The sequence below is a fragment of the Pocillopora verrucosa genome, chromosome 5, assembly GCF_036669915.1.
Source record: "Pocillopora verrucosa isolate sample1 chromosome 5, ASM3666991v2, whole genome shotgun sequence".
In the NCBI taxonomy this organism is placed as follows: domain Eukaryota; kingdom Metazoa; phylum Cnidaria; class Anthozoa; order Scleractinia; family Pocilloporidae; genus Pocillopora; species Pocillopora verrucosa.
Window position 1 is genome coordinate 14748568 of NC_089316.1, and position 18066 is coordinate 14766633.

The following is an 18066-nucleotide window of genomic DNA, read 5'->3' on the forward strand; positions in this document are numbered from 1 at the left end:
GTAACAGACAGAATTGGACGAAACGAAGTCCTGTTACCAATTAATCTTAACCATTACAATTTCCGAAAAAAATACATTTAGGACAAACATCTCCAGTAGGAACAATGTCTAAAGAAAAAAATTTGGAAATTTCCCAGTTTTTTTCAGGGTAAGTGGTTATTGTTATAGTTATTGTGGTCAATTCTGTCATAAGTGGATTTAGCTGAGTGGACTTAGTATGATTGGCTGCTTCAACTATCCGATTACAGGTGTCCGATTACAGCCAACTATCCGATTGTACTGTCCGACTACAACTGTACAGAGTGATAAGTGAAATATAAAGTAGCTCATGCATAAATCACATTCGAGGAAATTGTAATAGTTATGATTAGTCCAGATAGAGATAAAGAAAATACCAATGTCCTGTGAAAGAATCACAACCATACTGCTTGTGTAAAGGGGAACATGGAAGTAAATTCAAAGGATGGACTGGATAGTGACCAATTATTTAGGAATAGAAACCTCTCGTGAACGTCACGATCTTAGTTTTCGTGATAGCAACCTTATGCGCAATCTTGCGCTGCGCTCATTGTCAATCCCTTCACCCAAGCCGACGATGATCGCACACTCACTGGTCAGGAGAAAAAGCATGAATTTGACATTATTGAAACGGATGAACGGTCGCAAGGTTGATTATTTCACTTCTAGAAAATAAAATCATGAGATATGTGCGTCCCTGGACTGTGAAAAGGTCTTGCAAGTTACTTTACTGCTCCACGTTATAGAGGAAAAAGTTCTCTTCATATCATCGAAGCATCTCTGTCTTACTTAAACTTCAGAATTCAAATCACGTCCTGGTTGCTTCTTTCTGAAGAAAGCAAAATAAGCGTCAACAGCTATGCGAGTCAGTCTCGCAAATAAAAGAAATCGGCTATGGAAAGCGGCGAGAATTAGGCGTCTTCTTGTGCTTTGTCACGAACTTCTTTCAATAAAGTGAGTGAAACTGCTTTGTTTTAGGAGTAGTCAAAACGGCACATTCTTCAAGAATTCCGTTTTAAGCCGGAAGAGCTTTAGACTATATCAAGTTTATAAATTGTTGCAAAGGTCGACGTTTTAGATGGAAATTTTTTAAATTTACCGTACAGTTCCTATTAATTTCTCTCTTTCTATAGGCCAAAATACTCGATTAATGATTATTAAGATCTTTAGAGAAAACTTTTACAAAAAATTTGTATCTTGCACGCGCTCTTCATACCTTTCAGCGCGCGCGAAACGTCAAAAACACGTCACAAAGGTCTGTAGTTTGGAAATCCTCCACAGAAACATAACAGTTGTTTGCTAGCTAGCTGGCCGTGAGCGCAAAGAAAGTTTACGGACACAATTTGATCGCAATCAAGGTTGAGTTTATTGATACACTAACTCTGATCGAGCATGCCTAAGAGAACTCCACGCTTCTCAAAGAAGGCGAGGTCAGGTCAAGACAAAAACATGAATGAAAATCCGATTCGGAAATCAAGCCAAAACTCTAGAAAGCGGAAAGCGGGAACTGATTCCCTTGCAGAGAGGAAAAGGAAACAGACAGAGAAGGAGATCGAGGTAAGTTATAACAAGTAAGAGTAGTTGTTAACTTGTCAGGATTTTCTAATTGAAATGTATTGACACAATTAACAATTAGAAAATATCGTAGGATCAGCGGAGAAGAACTAATTGAAAATGTTTGAGTTCTTGAAGTAACGCGCGGAAGCGCAGCTTGTGAAGTTAATTTCATCATTAATTTTTTTCTAGTCTTTTTCAGGAATCTATGAATCTTTATAGCGAGGGTGACAAATTTTCAAATCTTTTTCTTCTTTGTTTTTGTAGAATTTTCTGAAGATTCAACGATTCGTCTGCAGTCCTCAATTACCGAGGTAAATAAAAATTTGTCAACTTTTGAATTTGATATGAATTAAATAATTGCATTGAAGGCCCTCACTAGTTACTTTTTACGCCGGTTGTCAGGAAGGTAAGTAGTTACTTGTAACTTCGCATTGCTTTGCTTGCGTTTGACCATATTTGGAAAGTTGCCACGGAATGCGAGTGTAAGCCAGTTGAAGACGTTGCCAGGAAACGCGGGTGTCACTTGTCTTGGAAACAAACATTGAAGGGTCTTCCCGAATGGTACGGTTTTCTTCCAAATTTCGAGAAATACGTGTTTTCTTTTAATTATATATCTCCTTCTTCACCAGAGTGAGAACATTAAAGCGCATTTTGGCTAAAAATGAAAAAACGCCTTAAAAAAAATTTTCTAGGAAATATGAAGTTTGAGTGAAAGGAAACACGAAACGTGTACGCTCATCAACTAGTTACCTAACGACTCCAAATGAGTTAATAATTTTATCACAATAATATTTCACTTATTTTCTTAGGGAAAAATCCAACTGTGCAGGCATCGTGCCTCACACCAGTTACTTGCAAGAGAGCAATAACTGCGGAATTTCTTCAGAAAAAGTTTCAAATAAGCCAAATTTACCTGAAAGAGAACATGCAAATGTAGATCCGACTGCAATTAACTCGGAACGACCCTCTAGAAAGCGGAAAGCAGAATGTGATCCCCTTGCTGAAAGAAAACGAACTGAAAACGAGAGCAGGGTAAGTAAATGTTTAACTGATTGAGTGTTCAAACTTTCGTTTGAATAAGCTTATCAAAATGTTCAATCGGTTAAATGAACATTGAACTATCTATTGTACTCGCTCAAAAGGAGCAAAATAAAATATTGTAATCCAGCATAAACTTCTGATTATGAAAAATTTGTTATACAATTTGATGTAAGAGGTGAATATCAATCGTCGATTTCACACCAACTGAGAAAGCATATTTTTGCTTTCTTATTTCCTTACAGGCTTCCCTCGGGAAACGACAACAAGAAAGTCATGATAGCGGTTACAAGTTATCAAGGTAAATAACAAAATGATTTGCTGAAAATAGTATGTAATTCAACTGATGATTAACACTGTTGCTTCTTTTACCTTAACAGAAAAAGGTCGAGCTGTGCGGAAGCCAGGCGTCAGGGTAACTCACCGCAAGAAAACAAAACCAATGAAGAATTACCCGATTATGAGGCTTATGAGGTAAAGAAGAAAAAAAGTAGATAATTAAGGTTACATGTAGCACTTTTATCCATTTCTAGATTTCATGCCAGAATGGCAAAAGAGTGTTCGATGCTAATGGTTATCACCTATTCATTTTTCCCTGATTGGGAGCCTAAAGCTACGATACAAATGCTTGTGTTCCGTTTGTTTCTTGTAATTTAATCAGTTTTTGAGAAGGTTGGGAATAATTTCAAAACAAACTTTTTGGAAACTTGTCATGCCCAACAAAGTACCTGTAGTTTTGTAGTCTATAGCAACCAGGATAAACGAAGACTCGGGCATCATAAAAGAGAGTATGACTTAAGGAGAGAGGACTTAAGATGGAGATTGATCTCGTTTGTAGAGTACACTTGGAAAATACTTCTTAACAAGGGCTTTGGAAGCGAGTCTTTCAATTTTATTCACTTCTCCCCTTAAGGGTATAAGTTTTGATCTCTGAAGGAAACAGACTTCATAAATCTGCTTTATCGATTCTTCACCACATTTTAACAACACCTGCAGACCTTTTTTGTCCTCAGAGTTTTCCAGGACTTGAAGCATTTCTCTGTAGCTGTCATCACAGTTATGTGTTTATGTTCTTAGGACCCTGATGAGCCCGACTGGTTGAAAGATTGTCATTCTCCATTATGGTCACCAAGTTATGAGCCAGACTACGGCAGTTATGTGGAAGAAGTTAAAAATACTGAACCTCCTGACTACATCAAGGAACTTGCCTCTTCTAATGGTATGCTCATTCCATTTTCCTATTACTGAGATTACGTCCTTCCTTTTCCTGAATAAACTTTTTCTGTGGAGGTCGAAGGCGAGTCACGGACACTATCCCCCATGTTTTATAACTCCCTCATCGGTCAAGAAAAAAAATGACAACTCGCCACAGTATGAAAGCTACTAACAAAAGTAAGATATTAATGAGGGAACTCTCCTCCCCACTCCCCACTCTACTCTTATTGGCAAATTATGTCCACGCCTACGCCAGTTGTTGTTTATGTCTAAGTTGTTTTTCCTAATAATGATAGTGATGAATTGATCGATTGCTCATTTCGCTCCAATTTTAGCTGATCTTGCGAAATACGAGATAGGAAAACTCCTTGGATCTGGTTCATTTGGCCAAGTAGTTGCTGCGACTCGCAAGTCGGATGATAAACCAGTATGTGTCTTTTACGTTACTCTTAGGCTGAAATAAGAAAAGAATGAGTTTCAAGACGAGCTCTAAATCTCAAAGAAAATGGTGGGACTCAAAGCTTGGCACGGGTTCATTTACTCGTGTTCTTTGGCGAGACAGTTAATTTTTACCCGAGTGTCACCTCAGTAACTTGAGAGTGAGAATTGTAACTGGAAATTGAATAGAACCGAGCTTCCTTAGTTGGGAAAAAAGGAGCGGGAAGAAGTGTGGTATCCAGGGAGCTGGTGGTTGGGGCTTTGGCGCGTATGCATTAGGTATTTAACAAAACTTAAATCTTTTTTCATAGGTGGCGCTTAAATTTGTAAAGAGGAGCTCCGTGCAAGAATTTAAAAAGGTTAGTGCAAGTTTATGTTTATGTAAGAGGGAATGTAAGTTGTAAGTTTATGTAAGAGGGAATGTGTGTTAGTATTTTGGTTTCTACTGCTAAACAACGTGGATCACAGAAATAACCATGACAATAACAACCTTATTGTGTAGTGTCTGGGGGAGAACTTCAGCGGCCATGAACGTCATCCGAGAGATAATTTGGGAACGGAGAAATTAAAATGATTCAAGACCTGAAATTACTTTGCATTCTGAGTTTGATATAAGCAGGTTGGGATTGAATGGAAATTTTGGAGCGGATAATCATGAATTGCAGTGAATAGGTTCATCGTTCGCCTGTTGTCTTGTATTCATAAAGATGTTTATTTGTTGCGCGAATTTCTCTTCCCTCAACCAATCAATTTATCTTGATCGGGAATCAAAACTTGGTCTCGACTGCGGACCGTCACGGATACCTTTGCATTCCTTAAAAATGCGATCGAAATATTGATTGGTCTCAAGAGTTTATGACAGTTTATAGACTCTTGTTTGTCTCTGATGGCGCTGCATCAAAATGTATCACAGCTGTTTTCTCCAGATAACCAATGGACTCCTGTTGTCATTTAGTTTTTAACTGAAACTTATTAAGAGTAGGTTTGAATTGTATTGAAACTTTTATCCTCTCTCCCCTCCCTTGTTACAGCTGAGAGGAAGAGAAATCCCGGCTGAGGCTTATCTGATGAGTCGAGTGCGTCACCCAAACGTCATCCAAATCTACCAACTCATCTTTACAGAAGAACATTACTGTTATGTTATGGAACGACCAGAATCCTGCAAAGACTTTTTTGACGTCATACAGGACCGTAACTCCGCAGGAAACCCATTGTCAGAAAATGAAGTGAGACGATACTTCACTCAGATCTTGGAAGCTAACATCACATGCGAAGAAAAAGGTGTTATACATCGCGACCTCAAGCCTGAAAATATCTTGCTGGATTTGACAAATGATGAAGTGAAGTTGATTGACTTTGGGTTGGCATCTGAGATACAAGAAGAGCCTTTTGAAAGCTTTAGAGGTAAGAACTGTTCCATCAGAGAAATCTGTTTCGAGTGGTGTCAAATCCGCATGACGAAGATTAATCAGGCATCCAAACATCTACGATCTCAGAAAAAAGGCCAGCCCAGTTGACAGATCTTGTGGGAAAATGACCCTTTAGTCCTCGAACTTAGCCTCTTTATTTTTGCGTATCTTATTATTGCTGATATTCTTGGTCCTGATTTTGCGTCTTATGACATCATATATCGTTCCAATTAAATAACACTTAGCATCACGCCACGTGACGGCAAGAGAGTTTGTTTCCCCTTTATTCTTAAGTAAACCTATAAACTCTCTTCAGGCTTTTGGTATTAGATATCTTATTAGCTATCAAAAATTTTCTTTTAGGTACGAATCAATATATGCCCCCTGAATTCATGAAAACAAGTAAATATGACGGTTGCGAGGCAACTGTGTGGGCGATGGGAATCCTCTTGGTCGATATGTTGTCACCAGTTATTTCTGCATTTGAAAAACCACAACATTGCCTAAGCATGGAGCCCAGAATACCTCAACACTTTTCATCAGGTGTGTATTAGTTTGGTCACTTATACTCTCTGTGTTCAACCGTTCAGTATCATAACGAGCTCTTATTGGAATTAAAAGTACTCGGAAATTCTGGTATGATGGTCGGACATCTTCGCCCTCAATTATCGATCAAGGTCTATAAGAACTGTTATTGGGTCATTGATGGTTATCGCCATCCAAGCTAGCTGAGGATGATTTCGGGAGAACTTTGCCTTGACACAAATGAAATGGCTCCATTTACACTATTCAGATCAAATCCGGCCATTGAGATAACCCAGGGTAAGATTCTTCGGGTTTCGAATTTTTCCTTTCGGCTCCAAGAGATCGCGACCCTTAAAGTCCTTAGAGATAATGCAGTGATTTTGAGGGCGTTTCCCGTGAAAATCTGATTCAAATCAATAATTATCTGTTTTTTCTTTTTAAAACAGAGGTCAAGAATGTTGTATACATGTTGTTGAACCCCGAAGCAGATCAGCGACCAACTCTTAAACAAGTTCTCCAGCATCCCTGGTTCTCAATGGAAGTCTAAACTACTCTCTGTATTAAGGACCTTGTTTCTTGATTTCAAAATGTCTTTCGAATTTTGTTTTATTATGACCGATTATTTATACTCAGAAAAGGGGCCTTGTTAAATTGTATGGTGTTACTGAGAGTCTCTTACAAAAGCCTTGAAATGTTTTGTAGTAAATTGGAATACTTGAGAAGTAGATTAGGACCGATAGGGTCTGGTAATGAACTACAGTTAACTAAAAAGTCTCTGAAAGGGACTCTGTGAGAAACAGGAAAATAGAGAGTCTTTAGAAAGAATATTATAATGTACGGTGAAATGAAGAGTTTATAAATGAGTCCTAATGATGAACAGTAAAATAAAGGGAAGGACATCATAATTTTTTGTGAAAAGGACAGCCTATATATGGGTTCTTATAATACCTGATAAGATGGAGTCCCTCAAAGGGACCTTATCATCATGGGTAAATAGAGAATCTATACAGGGGTCCTCTTAGATATACAGTAATCGAAGAGCGAACTAGATAGTCTACGAAAGAGTCCTTATTTAGAATAGCGAAATAGGGAATTTCTGGAGCCTCGAAATATCGAAAAATGGAGTCCTTAACGGGGCTCCTATGATATACATTAAGCACGATTCTCTGACAAACAAGGCCTCACTCCGAAACAATATCTTCAATGTACTTAAAGACTTTTTTCCTTACGTTATGCTATGCTGTAAATCTTAATTAAAGTGTAAATAAAATGTCAATTTGCAAAAAGGGTTTACAAAACGCTATGAACTTTGTTTCCAAATTATATAACACAGCTATATAAGTATTCCATATAAAAGGTCAGTGTATAAGTACTAGTTTAGTTAAACGCTTTTTGACTGGCTGCAAAGAAAACAACCGAACTGATGCAATCAAGGCATGTACAATGCATGTACTGGTCTTAACGAACACGACATCTCTAATCTTATTCATAGTGCTGTTGGTTTAAGATAAGAACAAGCAATATTTATATCCTCCTCAAAACTTCTTAATAAGACAACCGAAAACAACCAAACTGATGCAGTCAATCATGATAAAGGCATGTGCTGTTCTCGACGAACACTGCAAAACATCTCTAATTTTATTGTTGTTGGTTTAGGATAAGAACAAGCATATTTACATCCAGCTCAAAACCTCTTAATTTCATTCCTGACAATTATAGTTGCCATTATTAAGTGTGTTTCGCAGGAGCTTCAAAATTTAGTATTTTCAGTGTCTTCTTTCTGGATCCGAGATGGCATTCTTTGAATATCCTTGGAGCTTCGAATTCTAGGAACCATTTCAAGTTTGGACGAGTTTGCACCCAAAATAGATCACTACAACTACATTACTTTTTCACAGCGCAGATGTAAATTTTCGCTAGAACAGAGATATCTCAGGTACCTATGGCGGCCACATGAAACGCGCATTCTTTGAAAAGAAGCTCTTCTATCGTTAATCGCGGTGGTGGAATGACGTTGACGCCCTTGTCATAAACTTTGAAACTTGTATTGATTTGTCAGTTGATTCGTTTAATTAATTCGTCCTGCGATAACAAAATTGATCTCGTATCGTAAAACCTTTTAACACAACCCAGTCTTCGCTTCGAAAAAGGACTGATCAAAGTCTAATGTACATGCGATTATTGTAGTTAAATTTCACGTGTCCATCAATCAACAAATTACTGTACAAACAAAACAAGTATCCGGTTTCAAAAGGTAACGAAATTGTTCTCGCGTGGGGGCGTCTCCATGTTTCCGACAACCCATGTTTTCCAGAAACTCTACTACTAAACCTGCTAGGAATAGTATCAGAGCTCAGTCCCCGATTTCTTTTGAGGTCGCTTTCCATAGGGGTTGCCGCAGTTGAAACAAGCGCACGACCTTATACATCCTTTGACTCCTTGAAAACACCTACACCTATCTTTGTAAATAAGACAAAAAAACTCCTTTTTCCTTGTTCTTTGCGTTTCCTCCACCACAACTGCAGCCAATGCTGTGGTTTGATGTGATACTCTCTCGGGTTAAAGCAGGTTTTTAACTTTGCTTGAGTCAATACACAACACCGTAGGCGCCATTGAAGGAGACTGATGAGGTTCCAGATCTGTCTCTACTGTAGCATCGTAGTGTCCAGCCCCGACCCTTTCATAAGCTATATATGATGGAATCTTGGTCGGGGGTTTCCTTTGGAATGACAGAAACGACAAGAAAATTCTAAATTGAGGATATCATCATGAAAGGGGCTCGTCGGATGCTTGCTAAAGCAAGGGGAGTTGCATTGCCGAGTTCGCAGTCAGAAATCCCTGTTAGCGAAGTTATCAGCCATGACGTCAAACTTGTCACGGTGCGAATAATGTGGATAAAAGGCATATTCTTTTCTGCGGATCCCAAAAATTCCGTGAAGGCATGCTCCCTTAACTTTTGTGCAATACTTTGTAGGATAAACTGCTCTTTCTCGATCCCTATGATGCGCTGGTGCTGGTTCAGGTAAGAGTCTTTTCGTTCCCTGGGGAGACGGTTTCGTAGCTGAAAAGCGACTGCAGAAAATGTTTTCACTTTTAGACAGCTTTGCTGGGAGAAATGCAAGGAAAGGGCCAGGTGTCTGAGGAGGTGATTAACCAAATTATCATCAAACATGATGATTATGTCGTAACTCCGAAGAGAATATGTTGCAAATTATCTTCTGGGATAAGGCCCTATGGTCCCATGGTTAAAGAAAAGATGAGGAAGTTACAGGAAATGGGTCTTGGACAGCTGGTAAAGGTGGAGGAAACAGTTTACTTCTATAGGGCCATCCCGAGGACAGTGGAAGTGAAGAAACTTGCTGTTTTTCAGGATCACCAGTAACGAATAAAGGGAGGCATTTAAACTGCCTGATGACGGTGTCAGTGACAGACATGCAAAGAGCAGCAGCGGAAATAATTAAATCACCCGAACTGGGATTGTCACACCAATAAATTGCAATTAAAACATTGTGATAATTCTTTAAAAGAATAGGCCACACGTGACTGATTGATTCAACATTCCAATAGAATCTCCAAACGTTCAGGTCTTAGTTCGCAAATGGAAATGTTAGATTAGGGATTTTCGATGAAACTTTCCAGAGTTATAGCTTTTTGCGATTGCAAAATTGCAATCCTTTAGAGGACTTTTGTGCGAATTTCCTTAATTTAACTAGGCTCCATTACCAGCTGCCGAGTCCGCAGAAACCATGCTCGAGATCCTCAAGAGAGCTGCTGAAATAAAGCCTGTAATTTGAGCAGATACTTGAAGATACAAATGCCAAGTCCATAGCATTTACAACAGGAGCCCATTACTTCCTGATTCACAAGTATTGTAATGAAATTAGTGTAGCTTACTCTGTATGCTCCACTTGTCACCACTGTATCGGATCGATTAGGGTCTTAATAACTGGGATGTGAAAATGTATCGGTTGTGAAAGTTTTGCATGCTGTTTTCGGTTTTGATCAAACCTTTTTTTGGGTTTTGGATGACTTTCTCTACGGTTTTGCGGTTTCTAATAGGCCCTAATGCCCCCCTCTTAAAGCTGTTACCGAGTATAAGGCCGACTTCATCGAAAAGTAAAATCTCCTCCATGTCGACGATCGAAAAGCGTCCATTTGGGCGTCAGCCCTGGGATGACGTAAAATAGTGTATAGAAATACCCGGTAAATGTGTATTATTCGTATAGCTAGCATCATTTGGCGCTCCGGTGACGCAACACAATCGTCCTCTCGTTTCTCCACCATAGTTGCCGACTTGACTTCACCGTTTTTACGTCACAGCTATGTGGCATGATCGTTTTAGCAGTGCGCTAAATGGGGACACTTTTTGGCCGCTAAATCGTACTTTCAATGCGCAAAAAATGGTCAAGGAGACCTCGCTAGGCGCTAAAGGCCGACTATTTCAAATTTTAAATACAGTCATAAACCAGAAAACGCAAGAAAAAAATCCCGTGTCATAAGCTCTCAAAACGACATTCAGTTCAGTATTTATTCTTGCACCTCGTGGACTACGGCACCAAGTCTTCAGAGGCATGCTGTCAATGCTGAAGCTTTACTCACGGAAGACATTGCGGTGTACAACAGAGTCACACAGAGAAGAGGGCCACTCTTACAGAGTCTAGCCTAGGCACTATTTGTTGGGTACCAACTAAGACTAACCACGCTAAAGATGCAACATAATTATTATGAAATCGGCACGAAAGTTTATCATATGAAGCTCAAGAATACAAGTGACTTGCACGTAACTTCGCATGTCGTGCGATATAGTTAAAAAATCTTTCAGCACTGTACTGTCCTGTGTCACGACTTTGTTGATTATCCACAACCTTGAAGATCTTCGTCAAGTAATAGGTTGCCAAAAATGCAACGTTATTGGAAATTAAATATCTTTATTCAAAAAGTTCGCTTCTGCTGGAGTTAATTTGCGTATTCTCTGATGTGAAAACAGGCCGTTTCCCTCGGGACCATACGTACGCTTTGCCGAGGTTAGCAAAAGTTCCGCAGATTCCATGCATAATGTTATGACCTGTTATGTTTTCCATCATTCAAAATAAACTTATTAGCTAAGAATCCTCTCGTTACACTTAATTCTAAAAAAAACAACTAAAATTCATGGTTTATCACGCGACAGAAGAATGGGAGCGAGGCCACGCAATTTCATTCTGATTGCACATTCAGTTTTAGTGATTTAATGAAGAAAAAAAATTTTCCTTCGCAATCAGATGCAGAACATGATGACGTGCGGCATCTCATGCGCACACGTTTAAAAGAATATCACGAGTCTTAACAAAAACCCAGTTTAGCCTTTTGACCAATCACAGCGTTTTTATTATCGGAACTCTAAACTTGTTTTATAATCTTAATTTTGATTGGTTCATTTGCTATTCCTTCTCCTTGTTGCTCAAGTAACCACCTACCGTTTTAAGACGATTCGCGACCGTAAGACCGGTATCTCCCTGTGAAGGATTCAAAGAACTTTCATCTTACTCTGGTAAGAATTTGATTTTATATGTCGAGTTTGAGATAACGATATCCGTTCACTCTGATATGAACTTGGAGATTCTTAAACATTAGTGCTACATGTCGTTTTGTTTGATTGAAAAGCGAATTACAAACGGGAACGTCGATAATTAGGCGGAGAACTCACGTCACGAAAACATTCTTGCAAATGAAAAAGCTCTGCGTCGAATTTGAACTAATAAAAATCTTTGTGATTCTTATAGTTTCCTTTATGATATTATGCTTCAATTGACCGACAAATGATTCGTAGTAGATTGAATCATGATGTTAACATTTAATGAAATGAATGACGAATAAAAACCTCTTTTATTAGGGATATAAAGATTGCTCAAGACAATATTTTATCTCCTGTTGATATGTTATGTCAAAGAATATTGTGTAACTATCTCGAACCTTATACCTTTGGACTCTGAGGAGGAAGTATGATCCATTGCCCAATGTACGCGGAGAGTACGAAGAGGCGACGTTTAATATTGAACTAGACGCATATTTGCGTTCTCTCGGGCTTTCTGTCGGAAGGAAACTTTTTTTTTTGTGCCTGCATTTGCTTAAGTTTTTTATGCAATTATTAGTTTATCCTGTAACTGTTTTTTCTCTTGGTATGTCAGAGATGCAGGTTTCTTACATATGTATACAGAGAGCTGAAAACAGCATTTGTTATGTGAAAACCCTTTTCTGGGGTGGGTGGGGGGAGGTAGTGCCTTATATTATTGGCTGTTTTTTCAATACTTATCAGTCGACACTATGTCCATTTTTTTTTTCGAGTTTTGATGTGATTAAATTTTGTGTTGCGGGTTTAGTAGATGTAGTGGGGTGAGTCATTTGTCAAATGAGCTGTCTTCTTATGTTTTCCTTTTCTTGGTTAACAAAAGATTTCATGCTGCGATAGCTTTTAATTATAAACAGCCCTAAGTACTAGGGTGATGGCAATTGACCCACTCAAGAAAACCAATTGCTTATTTTTCTTATTACCTAAAGGAATTAAACAAGTCACCACCAAAGCTTATTAGCAGATGAACTATTAATTTTATGTGAAATATATCCTAGCATGTTTTGTACTTTCACCCTCCAATTTGTCTGTTTCCATTTGGAGTTAGGAAAGAGACTATAGAGCTACAGCACAACTAAGATTGAAGTTTATGGTTTCAGTCACACTGTTTTGAGAAACCATCCTATTTTCAATATTCTCAATGTGTACTCCTCTCACTTCAAATACATTATTGTTATGTATACTCTGAAGAGGGGGGCATTGGGGCCTATTAGAAACTGCAAAACCGTAGAAAAAGTCATCCAAAACTGAAAAATCGAAAAAAAATTAAATCAGAATTGAAAATTGCATGCAAAACTGTCACAATTGATACATTTTCACATCCCAGTTATTAAAACCCTGATCGATGAAAAGTGGAGCATAGAGAGTAAACTACACTAATTTCATTATAGTACTTGTGAATGCTATGGACTTGGCATTTGTATCCTCTAGTATCTGCTTAAATTACAGGCTTTATCTGCAGACTCAGCAGCTGGTGATGGAGCCCAGTTAAATAAAGGAAATTTGCACAAAAGTCCTCTAAAGGATTGCAATTTTGCAGTCGCACAAAGCTATAGCTCTGGAAAGTTTCATCAAAAATCCCTAATCTAACATTTCCATTTGTGAACTAAGACCTGAAAGATTGGAGATTCTATTGGAATCTTGAATCAATCAGTCACATGTGGCACAAAAACTGAAAAACCATTCTAAAAATAGCCAAAACCACAAAACCAAAACTCCCAGTACCCCCTTTCTGAGAATAATCCACTTAGCTATCAAGGGATGGTACATTGAGAAGAACTCTTGTACCTTGAGGCTGCCCTTTACCATAGAAATCTCTAGTGTGAGAATTAATGTCTCGCTCTTTAAGGACTAAGGACATTGTTTTACCTCTTAGTTGTTGCTTTGTAATTTGTTGGTTTCAGTTTAATATATTTCTTTTACTTAACAGTTTTTGTATTTTTCACACAGGTAGATTTTAAAATGGATTGTAATGAGAGTGTGGCTGTTCTATTTGGGGAGGTGGCTAGGATAAAAAAGGACTTGGAAAAAGGAATTGCTGAAGTTAGGCAAGTGAAAGCTAACTTGAAATCTACGGCCTCAGATTTGAAATCCCAGATTCGTGACAGTGTCAGTCGCCATATAGAGGCATTGAGAAATAGAGAAACATGGCTACTTCAACAGGTTGAGGTTGTACAGTGCATAAAAGATGGTGTTCTGCAAGAGCAGATTGCTGCATTTAACAAAGCTCTTGGAAGGATCCAGTCAGTTTATGCTTTGTTAGAACAGAACAGTGAGCTCCTTGATGCTGAAACCTTAGAAGATCTTGTGAAGGAAACTTTGCAAGATGTTAGTTGCCTGAACTTAAGTCCTGAGGAAACCAATGTAATGAGCTTTGTTGCTCATAATTTTGAGCTTCAAGATGTCATACACAAATTTGGAGCACTGCTTTCTGATAGTCGTCTGGTGGAGGAGCAGATAACATTTAAAGAGTGGATCAGAGAGAATAATGGTAAAAGTTCCCAGCAAGATATCCTGAGAGCCCCGTCTTCAGAATTGAACATCCATGACTGGCTCAATCAGAATGCAGTGCCGGCCAGGAAAGCTCCAGAAAGTTCACTTTCTTTACCTCAGTATCCCTTGGAGTACTGGCTAAGCAAAGCCAAACCACAAGGCAAGCAAACAGAAAATGGGAGTAGTTTGCCAAGTGAAGACAAGGAAGATGTGGCTGTGGTAAATATTGAAGCAACAGAGGCACAAAGGTGGCATAAAGATTCATTGATGACAACTACACTCCCTGAAATGTCTTCAGGTTACTTTAAAATTGTAAGAATGTCTGAGTCAAGTCAGTGGCTCAGGAATTCTGAAGGAACAGGAGAACCTTCTTCCTGTGCCACTCGGGAAACATGTACGAAAACCGATTCTGTGCTGGATCCTGGAGAATGGTTGAAGGATGCATCTACCACAGAGTCTTGTAAAGATCATGAAAGTCATGCCATGACTTCAGTCTTCACTGGTATTGAGAATTTCAAAGCACATTTGGCTTCTCAGGCCAACCAACAATGGCTGCTTCCTGGTAGGGAGAGCATTTCTGAAGAAACAGGAGCAGAAGAGCTGATAAGTAGTGGTATGAAGTCCTACATTGACTCCCTTCCAGTTGAGAGCAACTGCTGGCTGTTACCTTCATCAACAAATAAAGACATTTGTGGCTGGCTGGCACGCACTTCCTATGACCAATGTAAGAAATGCCCAGTTATGTGTTCAAAAGGACTCTTTAAAGTCTTTGATGAGATTGCAAGTCCTCAGGATGGTTGGCTTATGTCACAAGAACTCTATTGAGCCCTGAAATTAATGAATAGTAAATGTTCCAAGTTTGACAATGAAAAAACATTATTCTATTCTCCAAACTTTGGCATTGATCTATGAACTCCAGTCCTATGGTCACTGTGCGATATTTTATTTTATGATGTAGTTTATCAGGGGGTCACTCTAGCACTGAAAAAAGGGTTTTTTACAGGATATAGGAAAGTAAGGGGCTAAAATTTTAACAGTTTGAATCAGTTTTTCTCAATTCTGATCTAAAACCAGTATTATCAGCATATTATGATTCTTTTACTTGCTCTACATGTAGCAATACTTTGTCTATTTTGAGGTGTTATGTTCCCCAGAGGAACGTCTCCCTTCCGTCGGGTTTACTTAACAAACAGGGAATCCATGTCAACACATAATATTACTATAACGAAATGAACAAATTAGCTTTGCTTTCAAGACACAGGTTTCTGTTAGCCAGTTTGGCATGGAATTGCATTAAGGTGGAGATTAAATGTTAAAAAAATTAAGCTTGTGTTCTAGATGTGATGAACTCTGTTCATTTAAACAGTAATTAAGGGGTGCTTTAAGACAGGATATTTAATTGATTAGATTTCATTACAATTTGAACACAATTATGTTTAAACATTTGTTTGAGCAGTATTTTAATAGGAGATTCAGACTAGTGTAATTGAATCTTTGTTTTAAAAGATGTCATTTAACATTTTTGAATTCCCAGGGTACTGTTAATTATCCATTGTAAGTTGTATCTAAGAATGACGTGATAAGCTGTCTTAGTGATTTGAATTTAGTTTCTAAATGAATGCATATACTCCAATTTTATTGGAAGTTTTGTGCAATGAAAATCAGAGATTTTAAAATAATATATAGAGCGAGATTTGCTGCAAAGTTGCAAGGTTTGGAAGTGTAAGAGGACTTGTTAGATGTATGGTGTTCATGCATGCTTGTAGAAGAATGTGGATGAGTTTCACCAATGTATCGTTGACTTATAATGTAGTTTCTTATACGAACCAGCCTTTACCAGGCAACTTACATGTATAGTTTTCTGAAAGTTAGTCTGCCATGGTAACAAGCATGTCAGTGAGAATTCTGGCTCTATCTAGTGAATAACCTAGTGGAGCCTTAGATATTTTGTGCCCTGTTTGATACTTTGAGTTTATATTGGGGCGGTGTTGTAAAAAGAAAAGCATAGTTTGTTCAGTAAAAGAGCCAAGAACTCTCACTATTGGGCAAATTCAATTGTTAGTCATCAAATTCTCTTCTTCGTGGGTAGTTTGGTCATAAATTGTCATTGTTCAGTATGTGGTAGTCTTGCTCAACTATGGTTGTGCTTCACCCGTCGTTCTTCTGTTACCACCTCAGCATTCGGCTGACATTCATACTCTAAAGTAACTTTTTATTTTCATTGATTCCCAAAATTTATGACCAAATTTAACTAAATCGTGCACACTGATTAGTCAAAAATCTCTTGTTAGTGTGCCGGTAAACCCATGTAAAACTCAAACTTCTTCCTATCCCAAGAAATTTAGCCACATGAGACAAATTCCCATATTTTAATTGTAGGCCTTTGGTTTGGAGGATACGAAGAGGATATTCTGTATGCTAATAACAATGAGAAATATTTTATCTACCTACACTTAAAAATTTGCCAGTGAAGTGCAGTTAAACTAACTGGCTGTATTGTTTAAAAAAGCATTTGTGGTCTGATCACTATCCCAAACATTTTGTGATCTCAAAAATGAAAAACAGCTTTAACACTTCTGATGCTTCCAGTTAACCAAATGAACCTTTGACTGCATCGGCCAAAACAAGAACTTTCGTGTGGATCTAAGGCGAGTGCAGTAGACAACTAAACACTTCCACTTCTGGAAGTTAGACGTGGAAACTCAACATAATAGCTTGAAGACAAATAACTTTGGACTTTGAATTCAAATCCTAATTTTAATTAGCATTCAGTTGAAACTAAATGCTAAATAACCACTAACTAAATATGTCATAACATTACATCAACAATAATAATTATTAATCATTCACCAAAGTGGAGGTGACTAGTGATAGATATCCACCACTTTCACTGATTTACAGTAATAATTAAAGGGATGGATTCTTTGGGGGTGTATAACAAGACAATTTGGTTTTATCAACTGAGTTGATATTGTAAATTAGCCACTATGAAGCATTTCAAGGCTGAGGTTTCAAGCGTTAGCCCTTTGTCAGAGCAAATGATGGAGCCTAATGTGTGAAACTTCAGCTTGGAAATGCTTTATGCTGGCCAATTTACATTATCAACTTGGGTGATAAAACCAAATTATCTTGTTACACTCTAATCAATTTATGTCATGTTGTCCAGATGAGCTCTTGCAAATTTTGTTTGTTGTATAATTTTTTGGGTTGGTTCTTGCAGGCCATCCCCCAATAAACTTATTTGCCAACAAGCTTTGCTTCTTGCGTGCTGTGTGCGTTTTGTGACATTTTGTGCTTCCGCAGGGCTTGCGGCTGTCTGTCCCTTTTTACACTTGATGATTTCCCAAGTTTTGGAGGTGAGTGCTTCCCTGGCTTTAGGAGAATTAATTCTGAAAGAATCACCCAAGAAAAGTTGAGATAGAAAATGATCTTTGAAGAAGAAATGTTTTAGGGAGACAAAATGTTCCAATAGTTCATGTGCTAGCCTCTGGGTAGAGAAGGTCTTGGTTTGAGACCTGGCCAGGTCAATCTCTGTGTGACTACCCCACCAAGGAACATAAATGATGATGATAATAATTGTAATAATAATAATTATAATTATAATGACAACAATAAACTTTATTTAAGTGTCATTAAACTTTCATTTGAGCTATATGGAACAAATGGTTAGGGGAGCCTGATAAAATGCTGGTGGTTAACCCAGTGATGAACTAGCATGTCATTCAAGGGAGCAACTGTAGTTCCAGTCACTTCACACCACACAAA

At 38.2% G+C, this 18066-nt stretch overlaps 1 protein-coding gene across 2 annotated transcripts; it reads left to right on the forward strand.

Moving 5' to 3' along the window:
• Positions 1-11634: 11634 nt before the first annotated feature.
• Positions 11635-16339, forward strand: LOC131782265 (nuclear receptor coactivator 4-like). 2 transcript variants are annotated; one of them, XM_059098997.2, is made up of 2 exons: positions 11635-11730; positions 13759-16339. In XM_059098997.2, the coding sequence occupies exon 2, from the start codon at positions 13771-13773 to the stop codon at positions 15124-15126; it is 1356 nt and encodes a 451-aa protein (XP_058954980.2). In that variant the 5' UTR covers positions 11635-11730; positions 13759-13770; the 3' UTR covers positions 15127-16339. The 2 variants fall into 2 exon arrangements, with proteins under 2 accessions (XP_058954980.2, XP_058954981.2); XM_059098998.2 differs by having other exon boundaries at positions 11636-11730; positions 13763-16339.
• The last annotated feature ends 1727 nt before the right edge of the window (positions 16340-18066 follow it).